The sequence below is a fragment of the Staurois parvus genome, unplaced genomic scaffold, assembly GCF_062004578.1.
Source record: "Staurois parvus isolate SC_StPar_1 unplaced genomic scaffold, SC_StPar_1.0 ptg000395l, whole genome shotgun sequence".
Lineage (NCBI taxonomy): Eukaryota > Metazoa > Chordata > Amphibia > Anura > Ranidae > Staurois > Staurois parvus.
The window spans coordinates 275,978-303,688 of NW_028318191.1; the positions used below are offsets into that span (position 1 = coordinate 275,978).

The following is a 27,711-nucleotide window of genomic DNA, read 5'->3' on the forward strand; positions in this document are numbered from 1 at the left end:
GGCTAAGATTTATGATGAAATATTATTTATTTGCAAAATTTTATAAAAAAAACACTTTTTTTCAAATTTTTTGGACATTTCATTTACATAGCAAAAAAAATACAAATCCCAGTGGTGAATAAATACCACCAAAATAAAGCTTTATCTATCTCAAAAAAATGGTAAAAAATTCATTTGGGTACAGTGTTGCATGACCGCGCAATTGTTATTCAAAGTGTGATAGCGCTAAAAGCTGAAAATTGCCCTGGTCAGGAAGGGGGTAAAAGTGTCCGGTCTGGAAGTGGTTAAAGTTAGGCAATGCGTAAATAATTAAAACGGCAAATGAACGCATTTAAGATGCTGTACTAGGTAAACCAAACTCTAACCCACAAGATGACAATTAACTGAACCAAAGCAATTCTAAACCATATTATAACTGGTGCAACAGGGTTAAAGTACTGACATTAACTAACCCAGAAAAATAAAGGTCCTCTTGTGCACCCTTCGCATAGAGCCCCAATAGTGGGTGGGCGTATGTGTTCCTGACAAAGGGGTACCCATGGAGGTGACTGAAAAATATCTGGCACCCTGCTGTCAGTGTTGGCCAGCTATCATTTGGGCCCTTCACTAAGGTGCTGTGCATGTAGTTCTCCCTTTAAGAGCGTATAAGGAATAACTAGTGGGCTGCGAAACAAGGAGCAGTCGCTGTTGCATAAACGGTGTCAGTACTGAAGCAAGCATAGATAGCTCAGCTCACCACTTCTGATACACGGGAGTCCAGTATGTGTGGGGGTCTGTGGTCCTCTGAAGTCAGATTCCAGTGGCTTAGTCCTTCAGCCCTGGTCCTTACAAGTTACAGTCTTTCATCTCTTGTCCTCAGAACGATGCAGACTCTCAACTCTAGGCCTTTACAAGGTGCAATCTCTCAGTGTCGCTGTCTCTGGCCTTTGGTCTAGTAGAGAACTCCTGCACAGATCTGCACCCTCCAACTCCCCGCTCTAGACTATCCATGGCAGTCTCACCAGTGTAGCTCTGGCAGATCCACTCTGCTCTCTTTCCTCTTGACAAAGACACCCGTTTACTACATTTGCCCAGGAAAAACTCAGTGATCTCCTCCCCTGAAGTGCAGAAGATCCTGGATAAATAAATCCACAGCCCATCAGCCTCCACTGATTGGTATGGTTCAGTGTCCTTTTAAGAACTACATTTCTCGGAATCCCAGTGTCTGCATAGCAAGTTCTTTTTTCTCTTGATTGGCTCTCCACCAGGAGGGTGGGGGTGGAGGAGAGAGCAGAGAATTTACACACATCATGCTCTTACAACAGCATCCTGGCAGGGAAGTAAAGGGTGAGAGCCAGCTACTGCACACACAGCCCAGTGCTCCTCTAGCCTGTCATGGTTTCCAGCGATGTGAGGGGGTGAAGGAGGCAAATGGGCACAGAGTGTTCATCCCACTCCTCACGAACACACAGGTGGGAGGAGGAGAAGTGAATGAGGAGAGTGGACACAGGAAGGCACAGCCCGTTCCTCCAGCTTCAGCAGCACCCAGCAGCTACAAACTATAACTGGTAACATTTGCATTACTCCACCATATTCTAATTAAATGATGACATTCCTGTCCAAATTTATTTCTGATAAGCAATATGAGTTTGTTATTGAAGTAGGGGATTTCAACAATGTTATAAAGCCTGAAATGGACAGGGACCCTCCTCCTGGGGTGTTGTCTCCTAGCTATCATTCTTCTTGGCAAGTTGTTGCAGAAACATGAGTTAATAGATAAACAGCATATGATACACCCTAGAGAGAAAATATATTCTTCGTTATCTGAAACGCATACAACTGTTTGGGATAGATCTAGAAGTCGGCGTTACTCACATTATACCATAATATTGAATATATTGCTAAGGGAATTTTAGATTCTAGTTCTTAAAAAAAAGAATTTCAGACTACAGCTCCACAGCTAATACAATGTAAAAGAAATAATTAAGATAATTATCTTCCCTGAATATTCAATAACACTTAGAATTAAAAAATAACCCTACAGGTTAAGAATATTCCACAAGTCTTTTTCTCAGATCTTAACCACTTCAAGCCTGGACACTTTTACTCCCTTCCTGTCCAGGCCAATTTTCAGCTTTCCGTGCTATCACATTTTTAATGGCAATTGCGCAGTCTTGCAACACTGTACCCATATGAATTTTTTAGCATTTTTTTGAGAGAGATAAAGTTTTATTTTGGTGGTATTTATTCACCACTGGGATTTTTATTTTTTTTGCTATGTAAATGAAAAAGCCCCAAAATTTTGAAAAAAAGTGTTTTTCTTATAAAATTTTGCAAATAAATAATATTTCATCATAAATATTGGCCAAATGTATTCCGTTATCTTTTTTATAATTTCTAAACTATTTTTAAATTTTTATTTTATTTTTTATATTATTATTTATGTTTTTTTTTTTTTTACATACTGTCACCCTAGCAGTACAGTGTCACCATGGTGACACTATACTACTTGTGGGGGATGATGAAGATTATTTATTTTTTTTTACACTGATTGCTTTTATACCCATAAAGGCTGTAAAAGCAATCATTTCTCCTTCTCTCTGGCTGCATTCTTGCAGCCATTGAGAACTACTGTGTAAGCTGTGATTGGTCACAGCTTGTCACATGGTACAAGGCTGTTGTGAATAGCCTTGTACCATGTGACCTCTGTGATCATTCACATATTTCACACGTAGTAAGCAATGATGTCAGAAGTGACATCTTGCTTACTACTCTGCATGTGATCACTGATTGGCCAATCAGTGATCACATAACTGGGACCTCGCAGAGAGGTCCCGTACGACGATTGGTGTTCCATTGTGTCCGGAGGATGCAGCAGGCACCGGATCGCGGTACTACGCGCTCCGAGGGAGCGCACACAAGCAGAGGGCGGGGAGGCCATTTATAAATGGCCAAACGACCCTGCACTGCCACTGTCCGGCCGTTTATATACAATGGCCGGACGGGAGGTGGTTAATGATTTCTTTGGGATGGAATAATTCTACTGCACCTACATTGGTAGTTGGGGACACTTTGAATATCTTCTAGGGCAAGTGGTTGCCAACCGGCCACAGTACATTTACTGCGGGCAGGAATCATATACAGGCAAAGCGACATACATCATCATGCATGTACTGACACAGAGGGACACAGTGGAATGCAGATCCCCGTACTCAGGACCCGGTGATCATGTGATCACTATGCGGTCACATGATCAAAATGACAATGTCAACAAAGCTGTTATGAATCAATGTGATTCATAACCGCTTTGCTTCCATTACTAGTGAGCTGTGACTGGCCCACAGCTCTTACATAGTACCTGGGTTAATCACAGCACCCTGTACCATGTGATTAGCTGTAGACAAACACAGATCACTTAACCCATTCATGACAGTTCAAAGCATTGCTGGTGCAATGATCTTCATTGTGCCAGCAAAGTGTAAAAAAAAATCCCTGATCACCCCCCCCCCCCCGAGTAGTATAATGTTACTATGATAACATTGACCTACTCTGATGGAAGTAATTTTTTAAATAGTAAAGAAATAATAATAATATTTAAAATATGGAATTAAAAATGATTAAAAACTTTTTTAATATTTTTTTTTAACTGCTAGCCGACCGGTCGCCCACAATGTACTGCGGGAGAGTGGCAACTCTGGACAAATCAACATACATATGCGCCACAATCTATTTCCAGGTGTGAGTGCGTGCCCTCCAGCCAGGGTCAGCTAGCTTATGCTATAGGTTGCTGATCTCCGGAACTGCTCGTATAGTGTTTGTATGGATCAATATACTGATCGCGAACAGAACTATACTTGTTCCCCCTTAGTATAGTGTCCCCAAAAAAATTGTGTTAGTAGGATCAGCCCCATTCTCTGCCAGCACTAGCATTTAGCCCCCCCCCCCCCAACAAGATGTGCAGTGTCAGTGTAATTTCTGATCACTCTCACCTGTGATACATTGCACACAAAACCATAGCGTTATCAGAATCAGACCTGATCTCTACTAGCATTAGCAGGTGAATTTTATTTGTAGTGGTTTAAGCAGTCCTTGACAGCCAGAAGCTCTTTCTCCTGTGAGCCGTACTAGGTACTTATAAAATTTAGTGGCCAAAATGTCCAAAAGAAAGGTACTCTAGTGAAGAGGCCTACAGGACTCATGTCAGATGAGAGCAAAGGGGAAGCCTCTCTGACGGAATCCGTCTCAGAATATGAACCTGTAGAGAGCAACGGCACCCTGGCTGGTAGCTCAGACAATGGATAGGAGATCCCTGCTAAGAACTGTCACCCCCCCCCCGTCCCCCTACCATCTTCCACGGCTTCTCAGGGCTCTCCCGTCTCAACGTGGAACCCGAGAATGCTGGAGGCAATTTAGAGCACACACTAATTTTGGTAGCATAATTATTCATGTGCACTGTATGTTCATTGCTATAGAACATTATTTTTTTATCAAGTTGTTATGGGTAAAGTTCAGTTTAAAACCCCCCAAAACAACTGTTTTTAATGTCACTTGTGATAGGATTAGGGATTATGGACTAGTAAAGTACTATTCTGTGTGATCTTTGGACTCTGTATTGACTGTTCTGCGTTTTATACAGTAAGGTGTTGAAACTGCCTTCTGCCTGGTCTTTGAAAGGGGTGCATTGCAAGTAAAAGGGACATTGGTACAGTTTTGGGTGACAAACATATTGGGGTATGAAGAGTCAAAACATTATGAGTTATCCTACTGCAAGTTATACATACGGTGAGCAACGAAGGTATAGTCAGCTAGCAGCCTGTCAGGAAACGTGTACCTGGTATAGGTGAAAGTGCCTCTAGCCACGAGGGAGATGTTGTCGGCACTATCAATGCTGCATTCTATCTCCAGTAGCAACTGGAGAGGAACTGCACTGCAGAGGTTCCCATCCTGTAGAGAGGTATGGAAGTTCAAGAGTGAAGTCAAGTGCACGTTGGAGCCCAATCTATGTGTACGGTGGAATTCCATGGTGCTACTAGGATAGGCAGTGGGAAAACGCTGGACAGGTGGCTGTGGTCAGTATTTGGTATGGCCTGCCTAATTGAGAGATACAGTGGGAAGATGTACATAATATGGGGACCTGAGAGTAGCTGGAGAACAGTTGTTGTGCAAGTGTACATGGTGTATGTTCATCTATAAGAGTGAAGGCCTGCCTTAAGATTGAGTATTCCCTGAAGGCAACCTCAGCCTTGTCCCAGGACATGGATGGAAACATCGGGAGAGTAAAGGTTCCACCATATGTGTGAGATAGAGTGATCCTGTTAATGGTGCCTAAGCATAGCCCAGCAGAACTCACCCCAGTGGTAGTCCTCTTATGTAACCCAAACTTGGTGCCCAACAAGTTAATGGGGATCATGGAGGAAGGTATGCCATCACCCACTTATCCTCCATACAAGCACACACATGCTGTTTCATGAAGAATGAGCAAATACAAATATGCAACATTTACTAACTCATAATAATATCTTACATATTTGAAAGACATATTAAACCCAACACCAAAAATTTAATATATTGCAGCTTACCAATCAGATGTGGTGGCTGCATTTGTTTTTTGTTTGGCTTTTTCCTCTGTGTTTTCACTTGGTGTCCTGACTAGTAACACACTTCCTGTATTAGAGTGCCCCCACTCTTAATGAATGAGCACAGGGGCACCTTTGGATAGCAGCATTGTCAGTCAGGGGGAAGGATAGTGTTAGATATATTACCAGATTTAGATACACTTACAAACTGAAGCCAAACTACACTTTATAATCAGTTACAGCAACAGTTTTTTCCTTTTGGGATAAAAGTTTTACATGATTAAAACAAGATAATCATTGTAAGCACCCCTGCCAGTGTTAAATGGTCTGTCTCACCTCTCTAACTGATACAGCTGCAGGACAACTTGTTCTGTTGCAAAACAACAGACTTTTTGGCTGGATCACCAGGTGAAAATAAAAGAAAGAAAGCATAAAAAAAGAAAAAAATGCAGCCACCACATCTAAGAATTGGTAAGCTGCAATACAATAAATGTTTTCTTTTGGGTTTAATACCACATTAAAGCAGAACTAACCCTCCTATCCTTTTCATCCAAGGAAGCTTCCATCTTAGGCCTCTTGCACATAGGTGTCAACCAGTCAATCAGTCATGTTTTTGCTAAGAAAAAACAGATTTAATTTACAGTACATCAGTTGACATCCATCTTCCATATAGTTCTGTTCCACTCTCATCTATTTTTTGTCTGCTTCTGTCTTTTAAACAAAACAAAAATGCAGACTTGTTCTGTTAAAGAAAAATGGACCTTAACAGAAGCGGACGAAAAACTGATGTAAACAGACAGTGTCTGTTTACATTCGTCTGCCCATAGGAATATATTCCTGTCCATTTTTCAAGAAAAACAGACAGGTGGTACACCCGTCTGAAAGGGGCCTGATTCTCTGTTTGATCTGCAACTACCATGATTCTGCACATGTGATCAGTTAGAGCCCCAGTCATTTGATGGTTTGACAGTTTGGTTGAGAGCAAAAGCAAATGTGGCAGTTAGCATCCCTGGCATGCAGGGAATGTAACAGTTTTTTGAAACTGATAAATCGATGGGTTTAGTTCCGCAGTATTACCTGAGTAGACAACATTTTATATATATATATATATATATATAATTTATTTATTTATTTCAGGTACTTGTATAGCGCCGTAAATTTATGCAGCACTTTACATATATATTGTACATTCACATCAGTCCCTAACCCTCAAGGAATGTACAATCTAAAGTCCCTAACATTCACATTCCTACATATACATACTAGGGCCAATTTAGACAGGAGCCAATTAACCTACCAGGATGTCTTTGGAGTGTGGAAGGAAACCGGTGTACCCGGAGGAAACCCGCACAGGCACAGGGAGAACATGCAAACTCCAGGCAGGTGGTGCCGGGGTTGGGATATATATATATATATATATATATATATATATATATATATAAACACACATACATCTCACACACAAGTATTGGACAAAAATATAGAAACACTACATGATTTACAGGTGTGAAATTGACCACATGTTTTGCGTTGAAAGCGAAAGTGATATAAAATTATTTTGCTTCCGCTGTGTGATAAGACAACTAGCTAACAGGTGGAAAGCCTGACTTTTGTCATTCACTAGCAGGGGCGGACTGACTATTTGGAAACTTGGGCACTGCATGAGGGCCCGGGGTCAGTAGGGGACCCCATGAGATGCCCCTGGTACCTTTTTCATAGGCTTTTTTGAGTTTGGGCAAGGACAAAGGGTACCCATGATCCCCTATTGCCCGGGGGCCCCATGAGTTGTCAGTCCACCCCTGTTTACTAGTAATACAGAGAACTGTCAGATATTACTGAGCTTCAAAGAGGGCAAGTTGTTGGTGTCCGCTTAGCTGGTTCCTCCATGACTAAAGTTGCTAATCTATTTGCTGTGTTTCGCAGGCACAGTACCAAAGGTTATTATGCCATATACAGTTTCCGGGAAAACGTCTGATGAACATAAGCGCGGTCGACAAGGTCAACTGAATGAAAGAGACTAAAAGGAACATTGTGCAGGACTGTGACCCAGAATAATAAAACAAGTGTTGCAAAAGTGACTGAAGAGCTCAGTCTTACTCTTCCAAAGCCCATGTCCACAAAAACTGTGTGGAGGGAACTTCATAAGCAAAACATTCACGAGTGAGCTACAATTGCCAAACCACTAGTGACCAATATTATTTCTCAGAAGAGGAGAAAGTGGTGCAACACCCATAAATTCTGGACTATCGATCAATTAATGACTGCGTTATGGTCCAGTGACTCGAGCTTCACACTGTTCCTAACCACCGGACGTGTTTACGTGGGGTGAACACTTTCCCAAACTTATGACCAGCACTGTCTTGTGCCAACCGTAAAGCATAGTGTCGGAGCAATCATGGTTTGGGCAGCCATATTTTGGTATTCTACAGACCCCATAATCACCAGGAAAAGGAGAGTCACTGCCAGTGACTATGTACAAATTTTGGCTGACCAAGTACACCCCATGGTGCATTGTTTCCCAAAGACCAAGATGATAATGATCCGATTCACACAGCTGGTGTTGTCAAATCACAGTTTGACAAGCATGCAGACAAGTCTGAAAAAGCATGTTGAATCTCCTTTAACCGCCTCCCATCTGCCATATAGGGAAATGATGGGCCCAAGGTGGTTCTCTCGTTCTGGGAGAATGTCATATGATGTCCTCCCACTCTAACCACGCGTGTGTGGCTTCAGGGGCATGCAGCGTGGCAATCGGTGGTGCGATCACCAATTAACGGAAAGAGCCGAAGATGTCGTCTCGGTCATGTGATCAGCTGTGTCCAATCACAGCTGATCGCATCTAAATAGGGAAATGCCAGTTATTGGCATTTCTCTCCTCACAAGTTGTCACGCTGACAGCTCGTGAGAAGAGGAGAGCCAGTAATCGGCATTCCTCAGAGGGGACGTGTACACTGATCATCAGGGCACTGATGATCAGTGTGCCCTGATGATCAGTGTAGCCCCAGCAGTGCCACCTGTCAGTGTCCATCAATGCCACCTGCCAGTGCCCATCAATGCCACATATCAGTGCCTACCAGTGCATATCAATGGATACAAATGGAAAAACAGAAAAAGGGCACACCGACCTAGTGCATTATCGTTTAAAATAATTTATTAAAGAAACAAAAATAGGTATCATACTCACAATGGACATAATAACACAGACATGTCAAACTGAACTAGATGTATGATCCAAACAACATCTGAGTCCATACGATGGAACCCTGGATGACCAACTGGCTAATGCGTTTCGAGGACACAACCTCTTCCTCAGTGCATATCAAAGCCACATATCAGTGCCCATCTGAGCTGCCTTTCAGTGTCACCTATCAGTGCCAGTCAGTGCCACCTATCAGTGCTGCCAATCAGTGCCAGTCAGTGCTGCCTATCAGTGCACATCAGTGCCGCCTCTCAGTACCCATCAATGCTGCCTATCATTGCTGCCTAACAGTGCCAGTCAGTGCTACCTAACAGTGCCAGTCATTGCCACCTATCAGTGCTGCCTATTAGTGCCACCTATCAGTGCCATATATGAGTGCTGCCTTTCAGTCCCCATCAGTGATGCCTGTCAATGCCCATCAGTGCCACCTACCAGTGCCTCCTCATCAGTGCCCATCAGTGCCCATCAGTGCAGCTCATCAGTGCCCATCACTGCAGCCTCATTAGGGCACATTAGTGAAGGAGAAAAATCACTTATTTACAAAATTGTATAACAAAAACGAAGAAAAAACTTTTTTTTTCAAAATTTTCACTTGTTTTTGGTTTGTTTAGCAAAAAATAAAAAACCCAGAGGTAATTAAATACCGCCAAAAGAAAGCTCTATCTGTCTCAAAAAAATGCTAAAAATGTCATATGAGTACACTGTTGCATGACCGCGCAATTGTCATTCAAAGTGCGACAATGCTGAAAGCTGAAAATTGGCCTGGGCAGGAAGGGAGTATAAGTGCCCTGTAGGCTAGTGGTTAAAGTTTGCTGCACAACATTTAGACAAGCCTGTGAAATACTAGGAGAATATAATCTGGTCAGATGAGACCAAAATTGAACTCTTTGGATACCATAATACACACCATGTTTGAAGGTCAAATGGCACTGCACATCACCCCAAAAACACTATACCAACAGTGAAGTTTGGAGGTGGGAACATCATGGTGTGGGGCTGTGTTTCAGCATACGGTACTTGCAAACTTCATATCATTGAAGGAAGGATGATTCTTGATAAAAATCTGCTGCCATCTACCAGGATGATGAAGCTGAAAAAAGGTGGACATTTCAGCAATACAATGATCCTAAACACAAAGCCAAGGAAACTCTCAATTGGTTTCAAAGAAAGAAATTAAAGCTGCTAGAATGGCCCAGCCAATCACCATACTTGATTCTAATAGAAAATCTTTGGAAAGAACTAAAGATCAGAGTTCATAGAAGAGGTCCACGGAACCTTCAACATTTGAAGACTGTGTGGAAGAATGGGCCAAAACCACAGCTGAGCAATGCATGCGACTAGTTTATCCATACAGGAGGCTTCTTGAAGCTGTCATTACCAACAAAGGATTTTATAAGAAGTATTAAATAAATTTTAGTTAACATGTTCAATACTTTTTCCCTGTGTCAATCCATTTTATTACACATAACTTAATTTCTGAACATATTTGTTTTCGTTTCTTTGTATGGATTGCATGGGTTGTTACGGACAAGTGGTGAAAATGTCATGTCAATGGCACCTTTGGAAATATATTTACCGAGAAATATGGTGACATGTTAAATACCTATTTTATGTGTTTTATAAGTGAGAGCCTTGGAGTTATATAACTTTTCTGAGCATCCTAAACTGGCACAAGCCACAAAATGACGGTTATTGCTTTCTTTCATGGGATTACAGGGGGATTGCCTGGCTCTTGATTAAATCCACTTCATTTCAAAGCTTCTCAACACTTTTCATCCGTGGACGTTGTCAACCTCCTTTTACTCAAACCAGATAAAGAATCATATTTACTTATTTAACCGACTTGGAACACAGGATGTGATCCCCCCAGTCCCTACACGTGCACAGTCTGGGGGTCTTCGTATGGCTGTGCCCCCACACACTACACAGCGCCCTTCTCACAACCCTCTACAGCACCACCTTCTGTGACAGCTCCTGCACCTCAACCCACCTTGAAAACACGCTCGAGACCCACCCTCGCTTCTTATTGGCTAGTCAGTGTCAAGTGCTTCCTTTCGATTCGCTGGACGCGTTGTCGGTCAGCAGCGGGCTAGGCTGTGCTCTGGTCACCCCAGGCTCTTCTGGATGAAGTGCAGACGGTACAGCCGGGGCCCCGGGGAGCTGTAGCCGGACGGGCCTCGGAGAGGATGAAGAGCGGAAGGGGCCCTTCTCAGCCTCTGTAGAGAGCGCTTTTCTGACGTGAATATGTGCTGTCTCTCTCTCTCTGTACATTTTGTGGAGACAGTTTTTTTTTCTTCCTGTAGATAGAAGGGTGTCGTGTCTTCAAGCACATTGGGGCTGAGCAGACAGAACTTGTGTCCATGTTATCACATTGGAGATCTGATGCAACGTGGTCGCCTGTGTGTGTCCCCCAGGATCCGAGTGAGAATGATGCAGAGCTGCTCTCCTATGTGATGTGACCTTAGAAGCTGCCTTTGTCATACTTGAGTCTTCTGAAGCAAGGGTCTGGCCGATTTTGATGTTGTGTTGGCCATTTGCTTGCTCCTTCAGCCCCTTCCACCTTTCCTCCTGCCTGGATACATGAAGCGTTGTAAGTCAGACGAATTGCACCCCGAGGAGGTGGCTGCTGCACAAGATGCTCCTTTGCCTCCCACTGTCATGGAAGTGCGAGGATCGGATTGCCCGACGCCTGGGGACATGGGCTCTGCGGGACCATCTGCCAGCCCGGCACCCCCCGTCTACACACGGAACAAACCGCCAGACCTCAAGGTAATTGCAGGACCCCTGAAACCGCTACTAGGGTTTTATAGGCTTGCCGTATTTTTTCAACGCCCTTCCGTGTCCGGAGAACATCACGTGCCGCATACTGCTGCCTGCCATACAGGTGAGTACATGGAGCACTAAAAAACAACAAAAACAGGGAGCGCCAGCCTAGCCGTCACCATAACACACAGTTTATTTGTAAATAAAAACAAATATTTTACTCACAAGCAGCATAAACAGATAAGCGTATCAAAGAACCAAGGTCACCTGTCACCAAACCAAGCGCACATGTCCTATCATGCAGGAAGAGTCCTTTTGCATTCGAGAAGACTTACTCATTTCGAGGGGCCCTGAGGAAGAGGGGTCATCCCTAGAAACATATAAGCCTAATCAAATGCAAAAGGAGTCTTCCTGCATGATAGTCGTGTATTATTCCCACATGTTCCTGTAGAAATGGCTGTGTATGTAGATGGATGCTGCAACAACTATCGGTTGGAAGTGAAGACAAGGAGCGAAAGAATGTCCTATTACGCAGGAAGAGCGAAAGAATGTCCTATTACGCAGGAAGAGCGAAAGAATGTCACCAGCACACCACAGATCTTCAAAATGGGTCCAAAGCTCTAATCAGCGATCACGTCATTACAGTAGAAGCAACATTTCTGAGCCTCACAGGACCCCTTCATCAGGCATTGGACCTAACTACCTACGCCACATACCTGATAAAGGGGTCCTGTGAGGCTCTGAAATGTTGCCTTGCTGTAACAATGTGATTGCTAATTAAAGCTTTGGACCCATTTTGGAGATCCGTGGTGTGCTGGTGACATTCTTTTGCTCTTCCTGCATGATAGGACTTGCATGGTTGGTCTGGAGACAGTTCACCTTGGTTCTTTGATATGCTTATCTACCTATGTTGCTTGTGAGTATAATATTTGTTTTTATCCATCAGTAAAGTGTGTTAGGTTCCATTCACACTTGAGCGTTTTGTAGCTTGAAGCTCAAAAATGCTCAACAAGCAAAAACCTATTGTTTTCAATAGCCCTTGTTAACACATGAGCATCCTGTCTCTTAGAAAAGTACATGAGCTCCTTTTCAGGCAGAATTGAGCATTTTTTCCCCTATAGACTTCAGTAGAAACACATGAAAACCACAACATAAGCTGTATTCGAGCGTTTTGTCACACGTTTTCTGGTCAAACAGCAGCTGTCTGCCCCATTTTCAGCAGCACTCTACACCTTTTAGTTGAAAGACGCCTTAAAAACATCTGGCAAAAACATGCAATTCTGCTCCAAAAAAACGCTAAAAAATACAATTGAAAATGTAACACTTAGATGTGAATGTAGCCTTGTGGTAATGGCTAGGCTGGTGTGCCCTCAGTTGTTTTTTTTAGTGCTGCATATGAAGAGAACCCCATAGTCCCAGGATGGCTGCAAGGCATGAGAGTGCTGAAATCACTAACTTGGAGAGCGGATGGTCTGTTAGATACCCAGCACCACGCTTGAGCGCAGGAGTTTGAGTATAAAAAGGTGAATACATGGTCCTGTTCTTGTAAATGCTGATGCTTCTTTGCACGTGCAGTGCATTTTCCAAAAGGGTAAGTTTCACAATCGGAAAATGCGTTGGGCGTGCATGTGTGGTGCAAAAGAGGCAAGGTCGTTTACAAAAGCGTGGCTACGTACAACCTTTCACTTGTATGGAAGGCTGTGTGCGGCACATGCAGCTTTCCTGCGCCCAGGACAGTGGCAATAAAATTACGCAAGGCATACAAATACCTTTTAAAACCCCATGTGCATGACTTACTGTAGTTTTACCATACTGACATATGTACCTGATTGCATATTGAAGTGACACTAAATGTTCTAGAAACTAAAGTGACACTACATGACATATTCCCCAAAAATAATCCATAAATGCTATTTAAATTGGAACTAAATTCCCACTGTAAAAACCTGCAAACAGGCAGGCTTTTGTTGCAGGAGAGACATGCACTGTCTCTTCTGGAATAAAATGCCTCTACCTGCCTGCTTACTGTCTCCTCTGTAAACTGAGCTGTGCATGCCCAGCTCAGCTTACAGTGCCGGGTTGGTCTCCGAGTGCTGGTATGACAGCCTTCCCCGCTGGCCAATGAAGAGGCCTGAATATTGGCACTCAGAAGAAGATGCAGGACCGTTGGACAGGTAAGCATGGAGACTTTAGTTCCGCTTTAATGGCCCTGTAATCTATTTTTCATGAAACTGTTTCTTACTGTATTTTTCTGCCTACTTGTAATGTAGGCTCCTGAACCTCTCATTTCTCCCCCTCACTTCCATTTGTTTGGAACAATCAGCGTGCATATTAGTTGTGGTCATGTGCACTGCTACAAATCCCTACAATCACTACAAATCCCATAGTCCATAGTCTATCTCAGACTAGCAAGCAAGAGAGGGTGGCTATATATAATCTCCTCCATATAGTGGGACCATGGAGAATAAATGTAGCCACCCTCTAACAGGAAGTCAGATCACAGCAGCAAAAAAAAAATATAAATTGGAAGAGGCTAATAACAATAGTTACTAAGAATATATACTTGATTTTTTTTAAACTAGAGTTTAGTGTCACTTTAAATAATTTCACATTATATGCAAGCTTCATTATTTTATCACGGTGCATCTTTACTTGAAATCACGTGTTTTTAATGAGACTGTAGATTACTGCAATGTATTTTATCTGCCTGTATGTGTTAAAGCACAACTTCGGGGAAAATACAAATGCTTCCTTGCAGTGGAGCTGCCCCTGCACTGCAAGGGTTAACTGCTTGTTTAGGTCTAGGGTGCCAGGAACAGCAGGTTTACTTACCTGATTACTTCTCTCCTGGCAGCTGGCACTCTCCTTCAGTCTCCCCTTCAGTCTGGCATTGGACTGTCTCTCTGTGCCCTCATGTCAAGTGCAGGGCTATGGATCCTGCATTGTACTTGATGACATCAGAGGACCTGCGACCGGTGGAGCATAGTAGAGAAGAGACTGTGGGGACCGATCTTACAACCTGGGGGGAGCCTGTGAGAGCAGGGGATAGGGGAATTAAACTTGCTTTTTGTGGCCCACCAACCTTTGCATTGAGGAGGGCAGGCCCACTGCAAGGGAGCATTTTTACTTTCCTCAGGAGCTCTGCTTTAAAGTGTATCTAAACCCAATAACAAAAGTGTAATGTATTATAGCTTACCATTCTTTAGATGTGCTGGTTGATTTCCTTTTTATGCTTTTTCCCCTTATTTTCAATTAGTTATACGGCTAGTAACACGCTTTCATGTTAGTGTGACTACACCCACCCTTTCACTGTATCTTTGAAGGGGCAATGTAGCCACCTTTGGACGGCAGCGTGGCTACTTTCAGAGAAGATTGCTGTTAGATGGACTAAAGATTAACTTTACATAAGTGATTAACACATTAGCCACTTCAAAACTGGGCCAATTCTAACATTTCTTATATACATGTTAAATCTGCATTTTATTGTTAGAAAACTACTTATAAATCCAAACATTATATATTTTTGAAAGTAGAGACCCTGAAGAATAAAATGGTGGCTGTTGTAAATTTTTATGTTGCACGATAGCTGCACAGCCATTTTTAAAACACACATTTTCAGGAAAAACTACACTTTAATACATTTTAGTGCACACAAACACAAGCCCCAATTTTTTGGTACTATATAAAAGATGATGTTATGTTGAGTAAACATACCTAACACGTCACACTTTAAAATTGCACATGCTTGTGAAATGGTGACAAAATCTCTGTAGACACACTTTAAATGTCTTTACAGGTTATCAGTTTGGAACTAGACAGGAGGTCTGGTGCAAGAATTATTGCTCTTACTCTGACATTTCTGGTGATACTTCACATGTGTGATATAATCGCCATTTGTGCTGTCACAAGAGATGAGCAACATTCCTTGTGATGGCTGGGGCAGTGACTGGCACTCTTAGCTGAGGAATGCCCTCAAAAGCATCTGATCAAACCAAGATCAGTTTGATCAGATGGTAAAAGGCCATTATTCCATAATTAAAAATTAAATTTGTGGAATATAGTGTGATACCCAGAACACATAATGCAGTAGAGGCACCCAACTGGTATTAAATAGTTTGCCTCAACCTTCTAACCTCAATTGTCGCTGGACAGCCTGGAATTGGTTAACTATAACAGACTTAGTGGCAGGATCAGCATGTTACATAAAAACTCCAAAGTACATGGCGTTAATGCTAGTGACAGGTTCCATCATATATGTCATTTTGTTTTGCCCATAGTTTCACTTTAAGTTATGGCAGGAACTTAGGAAGTTGAATTAGTGTTAACAAGTATTTTTTTTTAAATAACCGTGAAACACATTTTCAAAGTGATTCATAATATCAGCTTTTTGTTTGTAACAGTGATAAAAGCATAGTAATAAAGATTAAACTGATTGTAAAGTTAAAAGTTTTTCTTTTTTTAAATAACAAACATGTTATACTTACCTGCTCTAAGGTTATTCACAGAATGGCCCTGAACCTCCACTTCTGGGGTCCCCTGCTGGTGCTCTTGGCTCCTCCTCTCTACTGAATGCCCCCCATAGCACTCTGCGGGGGGAGAATCAAGGAGCACGGGTGTGGGACCCAAGAAGTGGAGGACCAGAGCTGCATAAGTCTATTGACACAAACAGTGTGGCTTGGCCCTTCTATCTGCTCCCACCTCACTGGATTTGATTGGCAGCAGCAGGAGCCAATGGCTCCCGCTGCTTCCATGTCCAGTAAGGAGAGTGTGGAGCGTGCCACTGCTTTTGTTCAAGATTGGGCTCAGGTAAGTTTTTAGGGGGGTTGGGGGAAGTTGACAATGGAAGGTATTTTAAATGGTTTTCAAAATTTTTTACAAATAAATATCTGAAAATTGTGGCGTGCATTTGTATTCAGCCCCCTTTATTCTGATACCCCTAACTAAAATCTAGTGGAACCAATTGGCTTCAGAAATCACCTAATTAGTAAATAGAGTCCACCTGTGTGTAATTGAATCTCAGTATAAATACAGCTGTTCTGTGAAGCCCTCAGAGGTTTGCTAGAGAATATTAGTGAACAAACAGCATCATGAAGACCAGGGAACACACCACAAAGGTCAGGGATAAGGTTGTGGAGAAGTTTAAAGCAGGGATAGGTTATAAAAAAATATCCCAAGCTGTGAACATCTCACAAAGCACTGTTCAATTCATCATCCAAAAATGGAAAGAGTATGGCACAACTGCAAACCTACCAAGAGATGGCCGTCCACCTGTACTGATAGGCTGGGCAATGAGAGCATTAATCAGAGAAGGATAGGAAGAGGCGGCGCCCTCTAAGTGCAGTATAAAAGCTTTTTAATGAATAAAAAGTATAGTAATACAGGACACTCACGGCCTGATGAGGGAGCACACATGCTCCGAATGGGCGCCAACCTCCGCTATCACGTGACCAGAAGTGTCGTCTCAACTGAGGGAATCCCAGAACTAGGAGGACATGCTGGAAGCCACCAGCACCACCGCCAGATGCCGGTGACCACCATCCATCCAGAGGCTTCACACTCCTTCACTACAGCGGATGCTTATTAATTTACAAGCGCAAACCTACTTATAAGACCCTACTTAAAAGGGTCAAATTAGAGTGCAACCTGCTGAACCAAGAAGGAGGACTGGAAGTCCATCTATCTAGGTACAGGGTCTCTAGAGAAGGGGTCAACAGAATACCCAAGTAAGGTAAAGAATCAGATTGCTATTTAAAAGGAAAAGCCTGTTGCAAGGTACTAACTGTGCGACCGTCTAGGGTCAGGTTAAGTGCTAACGATTTAGTATGGTTGACTCTGAGGCCTGATATAAGGGTGAAAGTGCGTAGGTCTGCGAATAAATTGGGGATTGATGTGATAGGCGATGTGATTAGCAGCAGAATGTCATCTGCAAATAGAGCACATTTATGAATCCTATCCCCACAAGGAATGCCCTGAATATCCGGGCTATTTCGAAGCTTAATAGCTAACGGTTCAAGGACCAATATGAACAAAATGGGAGATAATGGGAAACCCTGTCGAGTGCCCCTGCGGATGGCGATAAAATCTGAACTATAGCCAAGTTCAGCTGACAGTTCACCAAGCGAGCACTTGGTGAACTGTATAAAGCAAGAAGTGTCTTAGGAAAGTTCTGTCCAAAACCATACCATTGCAAAGCTTGAAAGATATAATCCCAAGACAGAGAGTCAAAGGCCTTGTGCAGGTCAAGGGACAATAGCATACCTTTCCTGGTACCGTTGTTGCCCCAATTTGATCGCAGTGCCGAAATTACATCTGTAATGCATCTGGTTTGGTCGGGAGCCTGCCTACCAGGCACAAATCCTACCTGGTCAGGGTAGATGTATGTAGAGAGGAATGAGTTCAACCTCTTCGCCAACATTTTAGTTAATATTTTAAGGTCTACATTGATAAGTGATATTGGGCGGTAATTCGCAGTCACCAGAATCTTTCCCCGGTTTGGGAATCACGTGAATAAAGGCATTGTTTTCATGGTTAGGCAAGGGGTTACCCCGTCTGATATAATTGAAAAACAAGCATAAGTGAGGAGTCAGGATCTCCATATGTTTCCTATAGTAATGGCCCGTAAAACCATCTGGGCCTGGAGCCTTGGAGGGATTAATAGATTTTATCGTTCCAGCCACCTCTGTGAATTCCTCCTCCATGAGTTCCATGTGTTCTTAAGAGACCCGTGGAAGAGGAAGGCCCTGAAAAAAGTTATCGTCTGGGAAGATTGCTTCGGGGGCGCATAAAGTTTAGAGTAAAAGTAAAAAAAACTTGCGTAAGATCAACTGAGGATTTTGGGTCAAATGTCCAGTGCGTAGATGCAACTTCAGCATGGCCAATTTCCTGGCCAGCAATGTATTGGGTTTGTCTCCCATTGTATAATAGCGGTGCCTAGACCAGCGTATTGATCTCTCCCCCTTAGTAGTCAAACTTATATTCAAAGCATTACGTGCTGTGTCTATCCTGGACCTGAGATCCAAGTGGGGGGGAGATCTCTGTTCCTGTAAAAGATTCCTAAGAGCAGTCTCTTGTTCACTAATAAGTCGTTCGCGATTTTGCTTGGTTCGCGTTGCAATTTGAATTAACTTGCCCCGAATGGTGGCCTTGTGTTCTGCCCAGTTAGTCGATGGAGAGGTAGTAGCGGGAGCATTTTCACTAAAATATTGGCGAAGAGAAGTTTCGACCTCATGAAACATGGTGGGATCATTAAGCAGAGAGGTGTTAAGGTGCTAAGAGGAGGGTCTAGGTCTAGTTCACAATTCATATACTGTCATTTGAACTGGGGAATGGTCAGACCATGGGGTAGTTAAAATTGTGCGGACTTAACGAAAGGGAGCAGAGGAGACCAGGTGAGCAGGTGGTCAATTCTAGAATAGGTGTTGTGTGCGTGAGAATAAAAAGTTTAGTCCCTTACTGTGGGATGGGCGTCTCTCCAGACATCCACTTAGTCATAGGTGTGAAGTAATCCAGCAAATTTTATGCTTTGTCTAGGAGTATGTTTCAGTATCGTTTTAAGGGAATTAGATTTGTCCAATATTTGGTCTAGGGGGACATTACTGTCTCCTCCCAAAATGACATGACCCACCACATGAGGCATCAGGGCTGCAAGCATATCTCTGAAGAATGCAATCTGACCAATGTTAGGAGCATAATAGGAAATAAAGGCAACTTCATGTTTGTTAATTTTCCCTCCCACCATAACGTATCTCCCCTCCTTATACCGTATGACCATCCGCGGAGTAAACGGCACTCGTTTAGCCAAGCATATAGCCACGCCTCTCTTTTTGTCCGGACCGTTTGACAGATAGAAGTGGGGATAGCTAGCATGCAGATACTTTGGTTGGGAAGCTCGAGAAAAATGTGTGTCCTGAAGTAACAGGACGTCATTTCCCAGTTTGTGGTAATATTGGAAGGCTTCTTCTTCATTTCTTCTGGGAGTTGAAGCCCTGCACGTTGTGGGTCAAAATTCTAAATTTAGAGGGGGTTATGGAAGACATAATGGTGCAGCCGATTGCACTCTCCTATTGAAGGATCTCGCTGAACCCCAACTGAGGTGTCCGACCACCTCCCGAATGCAGTTGTCAGAGAGAGGAGAGTGTATCTGTACAGAAAAGCAACAAAAAAAAGAAAGAATAGGAGTATCAGACAGATAAAACAAGAATACAGTCTGCGCCTGCTTATACTCAAGCACAAGACCAATAACTCGTGCAATACATAATAATCCAAACAGCCCAATAACTGGTTGGGGGGGGTCAGTGCCCCATTATCCTATATGAATTTGATACCCTCCCTAGACAGTGTGGCAAAGTCACCCAGAGTGGCATGGAGGTCTGCCTCGACCCCTCCTTTCAAAAAGAGTGCCATTGATTAAAAAGGATGGGGTGAGGAGGACAGCCCCATGAAACCAGGAAAATTTACTATTATAATAACATTCGCATCAATGAACTATGGGCTGAACTAAGTAACGAGGTGGTAGTAAGTATAATACCAACTGTCAGAACTAGCTGAGGTTAACGTAAGGTAGAACAAGAAACAGATCTGCTCTCAGGAGGAGGGGGGGAATGGAGGGGGGGGGGGGGTGGGAGAGGCAAGAGGGGGAGGAAGGGAAAGGGGGAAGGGGTAGTGTGATAATATGTGTCCCTCCTAGTGCACAGCGTAGGCCTATAGGCTTGTAGTAACCCTTTGCATAGAGGTTCCACTTGAGGTGATTAAGACACTCTGTGGCTGTTCCAATCAGATAAGGTGTGGAAGCTGGAGGCTGTCATGCTGGGCATGTCACATGGAGACTGGGCATAAAGTTGCAACCCGGGAAATTTTCAAGTGTTCGATAGAGACTTTCTAGATGCTCTTGAGGTCGAGACCACAGCGGTGAAATCGGTCTAGATCAGGGTTTCTCAAACAGGGTTCCTCCAGTTGTTCCTTGAGCAATGAGCAATTTTTGCCTCTCAGGTAAGTTCCCATTGATACCATTGATCTTTTTAGCAATCTGTATAGGGGTAATTCTTCCCAATAACCACAAGTGTAAGGAGCATACTTACCTGTGATTATCACACTAATGCATCATGAATTGTAGATAAAATCATTTTGGCAGGGGTTCCCTGAGACCGGAAAGTTATGTCAAGGGTTCCGCTGAGTTGAAAAGGTTGAGAAAGGCTGGTCTAGATGGTGATGTCGAGGTCGGCCTGGATAGAGATCCGTGTGAAAGCAGGCCAAGTCCTAGTAACACTTCTTTCCCATCCTGGAGGCTAGTAAAGGAGTGCGCCTTCCCTTTATACATAAAGGATAGGCAAAACTTGAAAGCCCAACGGTATTTGATTTGACGGTTTGTCAGATGGGAAAGTAGAGGTTTTAGGGAATGTCTGTTTTGGATGGTCAGTTGGGATATGTCGGCAAATATTTGGATGGCATGTCCTAGTAAAACAATATCCCCTCTGGATCTAGCAGCCATCATAATTTTCTCCTTGATCCTATAAAAGTGTGGTTTAACGATCACATCCCTGGGCAAACCGTCAGGCCTGGGAGCCACCAGGGTTTCGATGAAAATGATCCAATTCCAATTGATGCGGGGAAAGATCTGGGACGAGATCTCGCATCAATGTATGCATAGCTGATTCCAGATCTATGATGGTTTCAGGTAGACCCCTGATTCTAAATTATAACTACGAGATGTGTTCTCCAGGTCCTCAATTTTGGCATTCACCTGGTCCAGCTGCTCCTGAATTCTGAAACCTGAAGAAGAAATCATTCTGGTGTTTTGGTTCACCCCCTTCACTGTACCATCCATCTTAGACTCAATGGAATCAAGGCATTCACCTATAGACTGAAAGTCACTCTTGATATCTGTTGTAATGATTGTGCAGGCCTTTGATAATTCCCATTCCAGAAGGTCAGAAAATCTGGCTAGCATCTCCAGAATAAGGGACAGGAGGTATAGGCAGGTGGTCAGTCACAGGGCTATCTGGGCCAGCTCAGCCATGTTCTTGCTCATAGAGGAAACAGGTGAAGGGTCATCCCCATCTATGTCTCCCCCCCGGAGAAGCAGAGGAGGGAGAGAATTGTGGCATCTCACCTGGGGATGATGAGAATTGCTGGGACTGGGAGGAAAAAGGTTCCACTGGATGTGTCAGCTCCGGAGGGAGCGTAGTTTATTGTGGTGGCGGGCTGCCTCATGGCACAGGCTGCTGTAACGGTGCCTTCTTGGCCGCCAGGAGGCTGCTGTATGTGTGAGGGAGACTGGCGCGCTGAGCAAGGCTGCTATGGTGGGTGTGGAGGCTCCTTTTTAGCTGTTCCCACTGTCCTGCAGTTCATCTTGCCCTCTCCCAGCTGTCTGTGCCTGCAACGGACTTCATCCTGCACCCCAAAATGCTAATTATAGCAGAGAAGGTTGAGATGTGCAGAGCCTGGTCAGCACATGTCTTTTCCCGCCGCCGCTCGCATGCGCACTCTGTAAGCAACATTTAAATACACAAAGAGGTTGATTTACTAAAGACAAATATCCTGTTCACTTTGCTCGGGAATTTGCACTTTGCTGGAAAAATGTCCCTTAGCTCCGTGAATATAATGTAATCACAGCTAGTACATGGTTGGGTGATGAAAGTAACCTCATTCACTAAGCTAAAGGTAAATTTCCTTCAAAGTGAACAGCTTATTTGACTTTAGTAAATCAAGCCAAAGTGGTTTTATATAGGTGTCTATAGGTATTCATTCAGAAAGCATGGCAGAACATACAGAACAAATATTTGGAAGGTAAATGATCGTCTCTCTGCTGAAATATTCATTAACTGTAACTAAGCAAGATGCTTTCTTCTGCACCACAAGGTGGAGTGTGCTGAACTTATTTGGCCCTGTGGCTGTTTCCATAGAGATGCTGGAAAGAATAAAGTTTAGCTGGCTGTGTTTGATATTTGGAGCTGTAGAGTGGACTGCTAGCAAGTAGCCTATTATGGAAATCGGGCTTATTATTTTAAGCTTTCTTGCATCAATAAATTGGTAACTCAATCACAAGATTTGTTCGTCTAAATCTTGCATCTTCAGTTGTGCCTAAATTTAATATATCTGATATAGCTACATAATAACTTTCAAATACTCATGTGGAGAAAATGTTTTGTGTAATTAAAATAGGTATATAAATAGTAAATTATAATGTCTGCCTTCATGTTTAGGCACATTGGTGATATTTATATTTTTTGGGGGGGCTTTTGTTTGTGCCGTCAGCGAGTGACCAGACCCTTCATTTTTACTGAAATGCACTCCCTATTTATTGCATGCCAGTTGAACTTTCAGTTAGTGGCATTGGCTTAATTATTTGCTATCAGAACAAGACGGAATTGGATATTATGTTTTACAGCTGGACTATGGGAAAACAGAAAGTCCTCCCATGCATTTATGTCTAGGAACACCAGGTAATGCAGTTTCATTTACCTGATCCTCTACTTCCCCAGCCTCTTCGGCGTTGCTTGACTGGTCCCCGCAACCTCTTCTCCCCAGCACTCTGGTGGTTTAAGTTCCTCTCGCGTCATCAAGACCAATGCAGGGCCTATAGCCCTGCAATGGACATGAGGATGCTAAGGAAAAGACCACTGCCAGAGCATGGGCGAGCGCCATCTGCTGGGGAGATGAGGATTAGAAAAGTTAAAGAGCTTTTCCTGTCCCCTAGACAGTATGAGCAGCTAACCCCTGCACTCTGGGTGCAGCCCCATTTCAAGTTAAAACATCACTTTTATTGCTAAACAGTTTGTTTCTCTGTACCTTAGCCACTTCAAGTCTGGACACTTTCGCCCCCTTCTGGTCCAGGCCATATTTCAGCTTTCAGTGCTGTCACCCTTTGAATGACAATTGCGCAGTCATGCAACACTGTACCCAAATTCCATTTTTAGCATTTTGTGAAAAAGATAAAACTTTCTTTTGGTGATATTTATTCACCACTGGGATTTTTAGTTTTTTGCTATATAAATGAAAAAAAAAACATTTTGGGAAAAAAAGTTTTTTTTATAAACTTTTGCAAAAAAATAATTTTATTTTTTTTTTATATTATTATTTATGTATTTATTAATTTTTTTTACATACTGTCACCCTAGAAATGACTTGTGGGGGATGATGAAGATTTTTTTTTTTTTTTTTACACTGATTGCTTTTATAGCCTTTATGGGTGTAAAAGCAATCAGTTCTCCTTCTTCTGGGTACATTCCTGCAGCCATTGAGAAATATTGAGAGAGCTGTGATCGGTCACAGTTTGTCACATGGTGCAAAGCTGTTGTGAATAGCTTTGTACCATGTGACCTCTGTGATCATTCACAGAATTCACAAGTAGTAAACAATGATGTCAGGAAGTGACATTGTTTACTACTGTTCCCGCTCCCATGTGGCCGTTTATCGGCAGGGGCCGGACTGGAAGATGTTAAAGTGGTTCTAAAGGCTGAATATTTTTTGCCTTAATGCATTCTCTGTGTTAGGGTAAAAAATCCTTCTGAGTGAAGCTCCCACAGCCCCTCCTTATACTCACCTGAGCCCGATCTTAATCCAGCAATGTGCTCTTAGCTCTTTGCCTCCTCATAGGCTCCCGCTGTTATCAATCACAGCCAGTGAGAAGGGAGCGGAGGGTGGGGCAGAGATGTGATCTGTGTGGCTTGCTATGGTGGGCACTTAGAGGGGAGCCAGCAGTGATGGCGGAGGACCCGAGAAGAGGAGAATTGGGGATGCTCTGTGCAAAACCAATGCACAGGGCAGGTATGTGTAGAAGAAGGTACAGGTCTGTGAGAGCCAGAAATCTTGCTTGTCTGTAGGTGACCAAATACTTATTTTCCACCATAATTTGCAAATAAATTCTTTCCAAATCAGCAAATGTGATTGTCTAGATTTTTTTTCTCATTTTGTCTCTTATAGTTGAGGTCTACCTAGGATGCCAATTACAGGCCTCTCTCGTCTTTTTAAGTGGGAGAACTTGCACAGTTGATGGCTGACTAAATACTTTTTTGCCCCACTGTACTTAGTAGAAGTAGCAGAATGTATTTTGTGGTGTAATTCCACATACAGGTGAAACTCAAAAAATTAGAATATCGTGCAAAAGTTAATTTATTTCAGTAATGCAACTTAAAAGGTGAAACTAATATATGAGATAGACTCATTACATGCAAAGCAAGATAGTTCAAGCCATGATTTGTCATAATTGTGATGATTATGGCTTACAGCTCATGAAAACCCCAAATCCACAATCTCAGAAAATTAGAATATTGTGAAAAGGTGCAATATTCTAGGCTCAAAGTGTCCCACTCTAATCAGCTAATTAAGCCATAACACCTGCAAAGTGTTCCTGAGCCTTTAAATGGTCTCTCAGTCTGGTTCAGTAGTAATCACAATCATGGGAAAGACTGCTGACCTGACAGTTGTGCAGAAAACCATCACTGACACCCTCCATAAGGAGGGAAAGCCTCAGAAGGTAATTGTAAAAGAAGTTGGATGTTCCCAAAGTGCTGTATCGAAGCACATTAATAGAAAGTTATGTGGAAGGGAAAAGTGTGGAAGAAAAAAGTGCACAAGCAGCAGGGATGACCGCAGCCTGGAGAGGATTGTCAGGAAAAGTCCATTCAAAAGTGTTGGGGACTTTCACAAGGAGTGGACTGAGGCTGGAGTCAGTGCATCAAGAGCCACCACACACAGACGGATCCTGGACATGGGCTTCAAATGTCGTATTCCTCTTGTCAAGCCGCTCCTGAACAACAAACAACGTCAGAAGCATCTTACTTGGGCTAAAGAAAAACAGACCTGGTCTGTTGCTCAGTGGTACAAAGTCCTCTTTTCTGATGAGAGCAACTTTTGCATCTCATTTAGAAACCAAGGACCCAGAGTATGGAGGAAGAATGGAGAGGCACACACTGCAAGATGCTAGGAAGTCCAGTGTGAAGTTTCCACAGTCTGTGTTGATTTGGGGAGCCATGTCATCTGCTAGTGTTGGTCCACTGTGCTTCATTAAGTCCAGGGTCAACGCAGCCGTCTACCAGGAGATTTTGGAGCACTTCTTGCTTCCTTCCACAGATGAGCTTTATGGGGATGCTGACTTCATTTTCCAGCAGGACTTGGCACCTGCCCACACTGCCAAAAGCACTAAAACCTGGTTCAATGACTGTGGGATTACTGTGCTTGATTGGCCAGCAAACTCGCCTGACCTGAACCCCATAGAGAATCTATGGGGCATTGTCAAGAGAAAGATGAGAGACATGAGACCGAACAATGCAGAAGAGCTGAAGGCCGCTATTGAAGCATCCTGGTCTTCCATAACACCTCAGCAGTGCCACAGGCTGATAGCTTTGATGCCACGCTGCATTGAGGCAGTAATTGCTGCAAAAGGGGCCCAAACCAAGTACTGAGTACATATGCATGCTTATACTTTTCAGAGGTCCGATATTGTTCTATGTACAATCCTTGTTTTATTGATTGCATGTAATATTCTAATTTTCTGAGATTGTGGATTTGGGGTTTTCATGAGTTGAAAGCCATAATCATCACAATTATGACAAATTACGGCTTGAACTATCTTGCTTTGTATGTAATGAGTCTATCTCAGATATTAGTTTCACCTTTTAAGTTGCATTACTGAAATAAATGAACTTTTGCACAATATTCAAATTTTTCGAGTTTCACCTGTATACCCATGGCTTGTGCAAGCAATATATCATTTAAGTGACAACTTTGTGTAAAAAAAAAAAAAGTTTTTGTTATATTCTAAAAACTTGTGGAATAAAAAAAAATCTTCCATGGACTCAATATGCCTCTCAGCAGATAGCTTAGGGTGTCTACTTTCTGAAAAGGGGTCATTTGGGGGTGTTTGTACTGTTTTGGTATTTTAGCACCTAAAAGCTGTAAATTCCATTATCTATACCAGGGGTGGGCAAACTTTTTGACTTGAGGGCCGCAATTGGTTCATATATTGGACCCGGGGGCCGGACCAAGAGTAGATGAATGATGTGTATGTGTCATCCATAGTAAGTATAGTAATATTCCCCCATAGTAAGCATAGTAAGTAATCCCCCATATAGTAATTCATCCCCCATAGTAATTCATCCCCCATATAGTAATTCATCCCCCATAGTAATTCATCCCCCATATAGTAATTCATCCCCCATAGTAATTCATCCCCCATATAGTAATTCATCCCCCATAGTAATTCATCCCCCATATAGTAATTCATCCCCCATATAGTAATTCATCCCCCATAGTAATTCATCCCCCATATAGTAATTCATCCCCCATAGTAATTCATCCCCCATATAGTAATTCATCCCCCATAGTAATTCATCCCCCATAGTAATTCATCCCCCCTATAGTAATTCATCCCCCATATAGTAATTAATCCCCCATATAGTAATTCATCTCCCATATAGTAATTCATCCCCCCTATAGTAATTCATTCCCCATATTAATTCATCCCCCATATTAAGTCCCCAAGTCCCCCCTGTGTCAATTCACTTATCTCTCGCCGTGTTCCCGCGCCGTTCCGGTGTAGCATGAAAATCTGTCTCCTATGAGGATCTGTCCCCCTCGACGTATCTGCGCATGTGCCAGTTTCAGGCATTAGCAGCCGATCGGCGATCTCCGGCACATGCGCAGATACGTCGAGGGGGACAGATCCTCATAGGAGACAGATTTTCATGCTACACCGGTCTTCAGGGCGGACTGTGAGAGGAGCCTAGCGGGAGCCTAGCTCCGCAGGCCAGATTAAAAGGTCCGCCGGGCCGTATACGGCCCGCGGGCCGTAGTTTGCCCATTGCTGATCTATACCATAGTTTGTAGATGCTATAACTTTCACACAAAGCAATCAATATACACTTATTGGGATTTTTTTTTTTTTACCAAAAACATGTAGCAGAATACATTTTGGCCTAAATTTATGAGGAAATTTGAGTTTTTTGGATATTTTTTATGACAGAAACGAGAAAATATAGGGTTTTGTTTTCAAGATTTTTGGTCTTTTTTTGTTTATAGCGCGAAAAATAAAAAGCGCACATGTGATCACATACCACCAAAAGAAAGCTCTATTTGTGTGAAAAAAAGGACATAAATTTCATTTATGTACCATATTGCATGACCGCACAATTACCAGTTGAAATAGTGCAGCTCCTAATAGCAAAAAAAGGCCTGGTCAGGAAGGAGGGTAAATCC

The 27,711-nt window shown here is 42.9% G+C and overlaps 1 protein-coding gene across 3 annotated transcripts in view; it reads left to right on the forward strand.

Annotated features, from left to right (window-relative positions):
* The first annotated feature begins 10,823 nt into the window (after nt 1-10,823).
* The window catches only part of TMCC2 (transmembrane and coiled-coil domain family 2), a 127,175-nt gene continuing 110,287 nt past the window's right edge, over nt 10,824-27,711 (forward strand). The window contains exon 1 of one of the 3 annotated variants that reach the window (XM_089686346.1): nt 10,824-11,523. In XM_089686346.1, coding sequence (XP_089542472.1) covers nt 11,335-11,523 — 189 coding nt within the window. In that variant the 5' untranslated portion in view covers nt 10,824-11,334. The other 2 variants (XM_089686348.1, XM_089686347.1) reach the window with 2 other exon arrangements.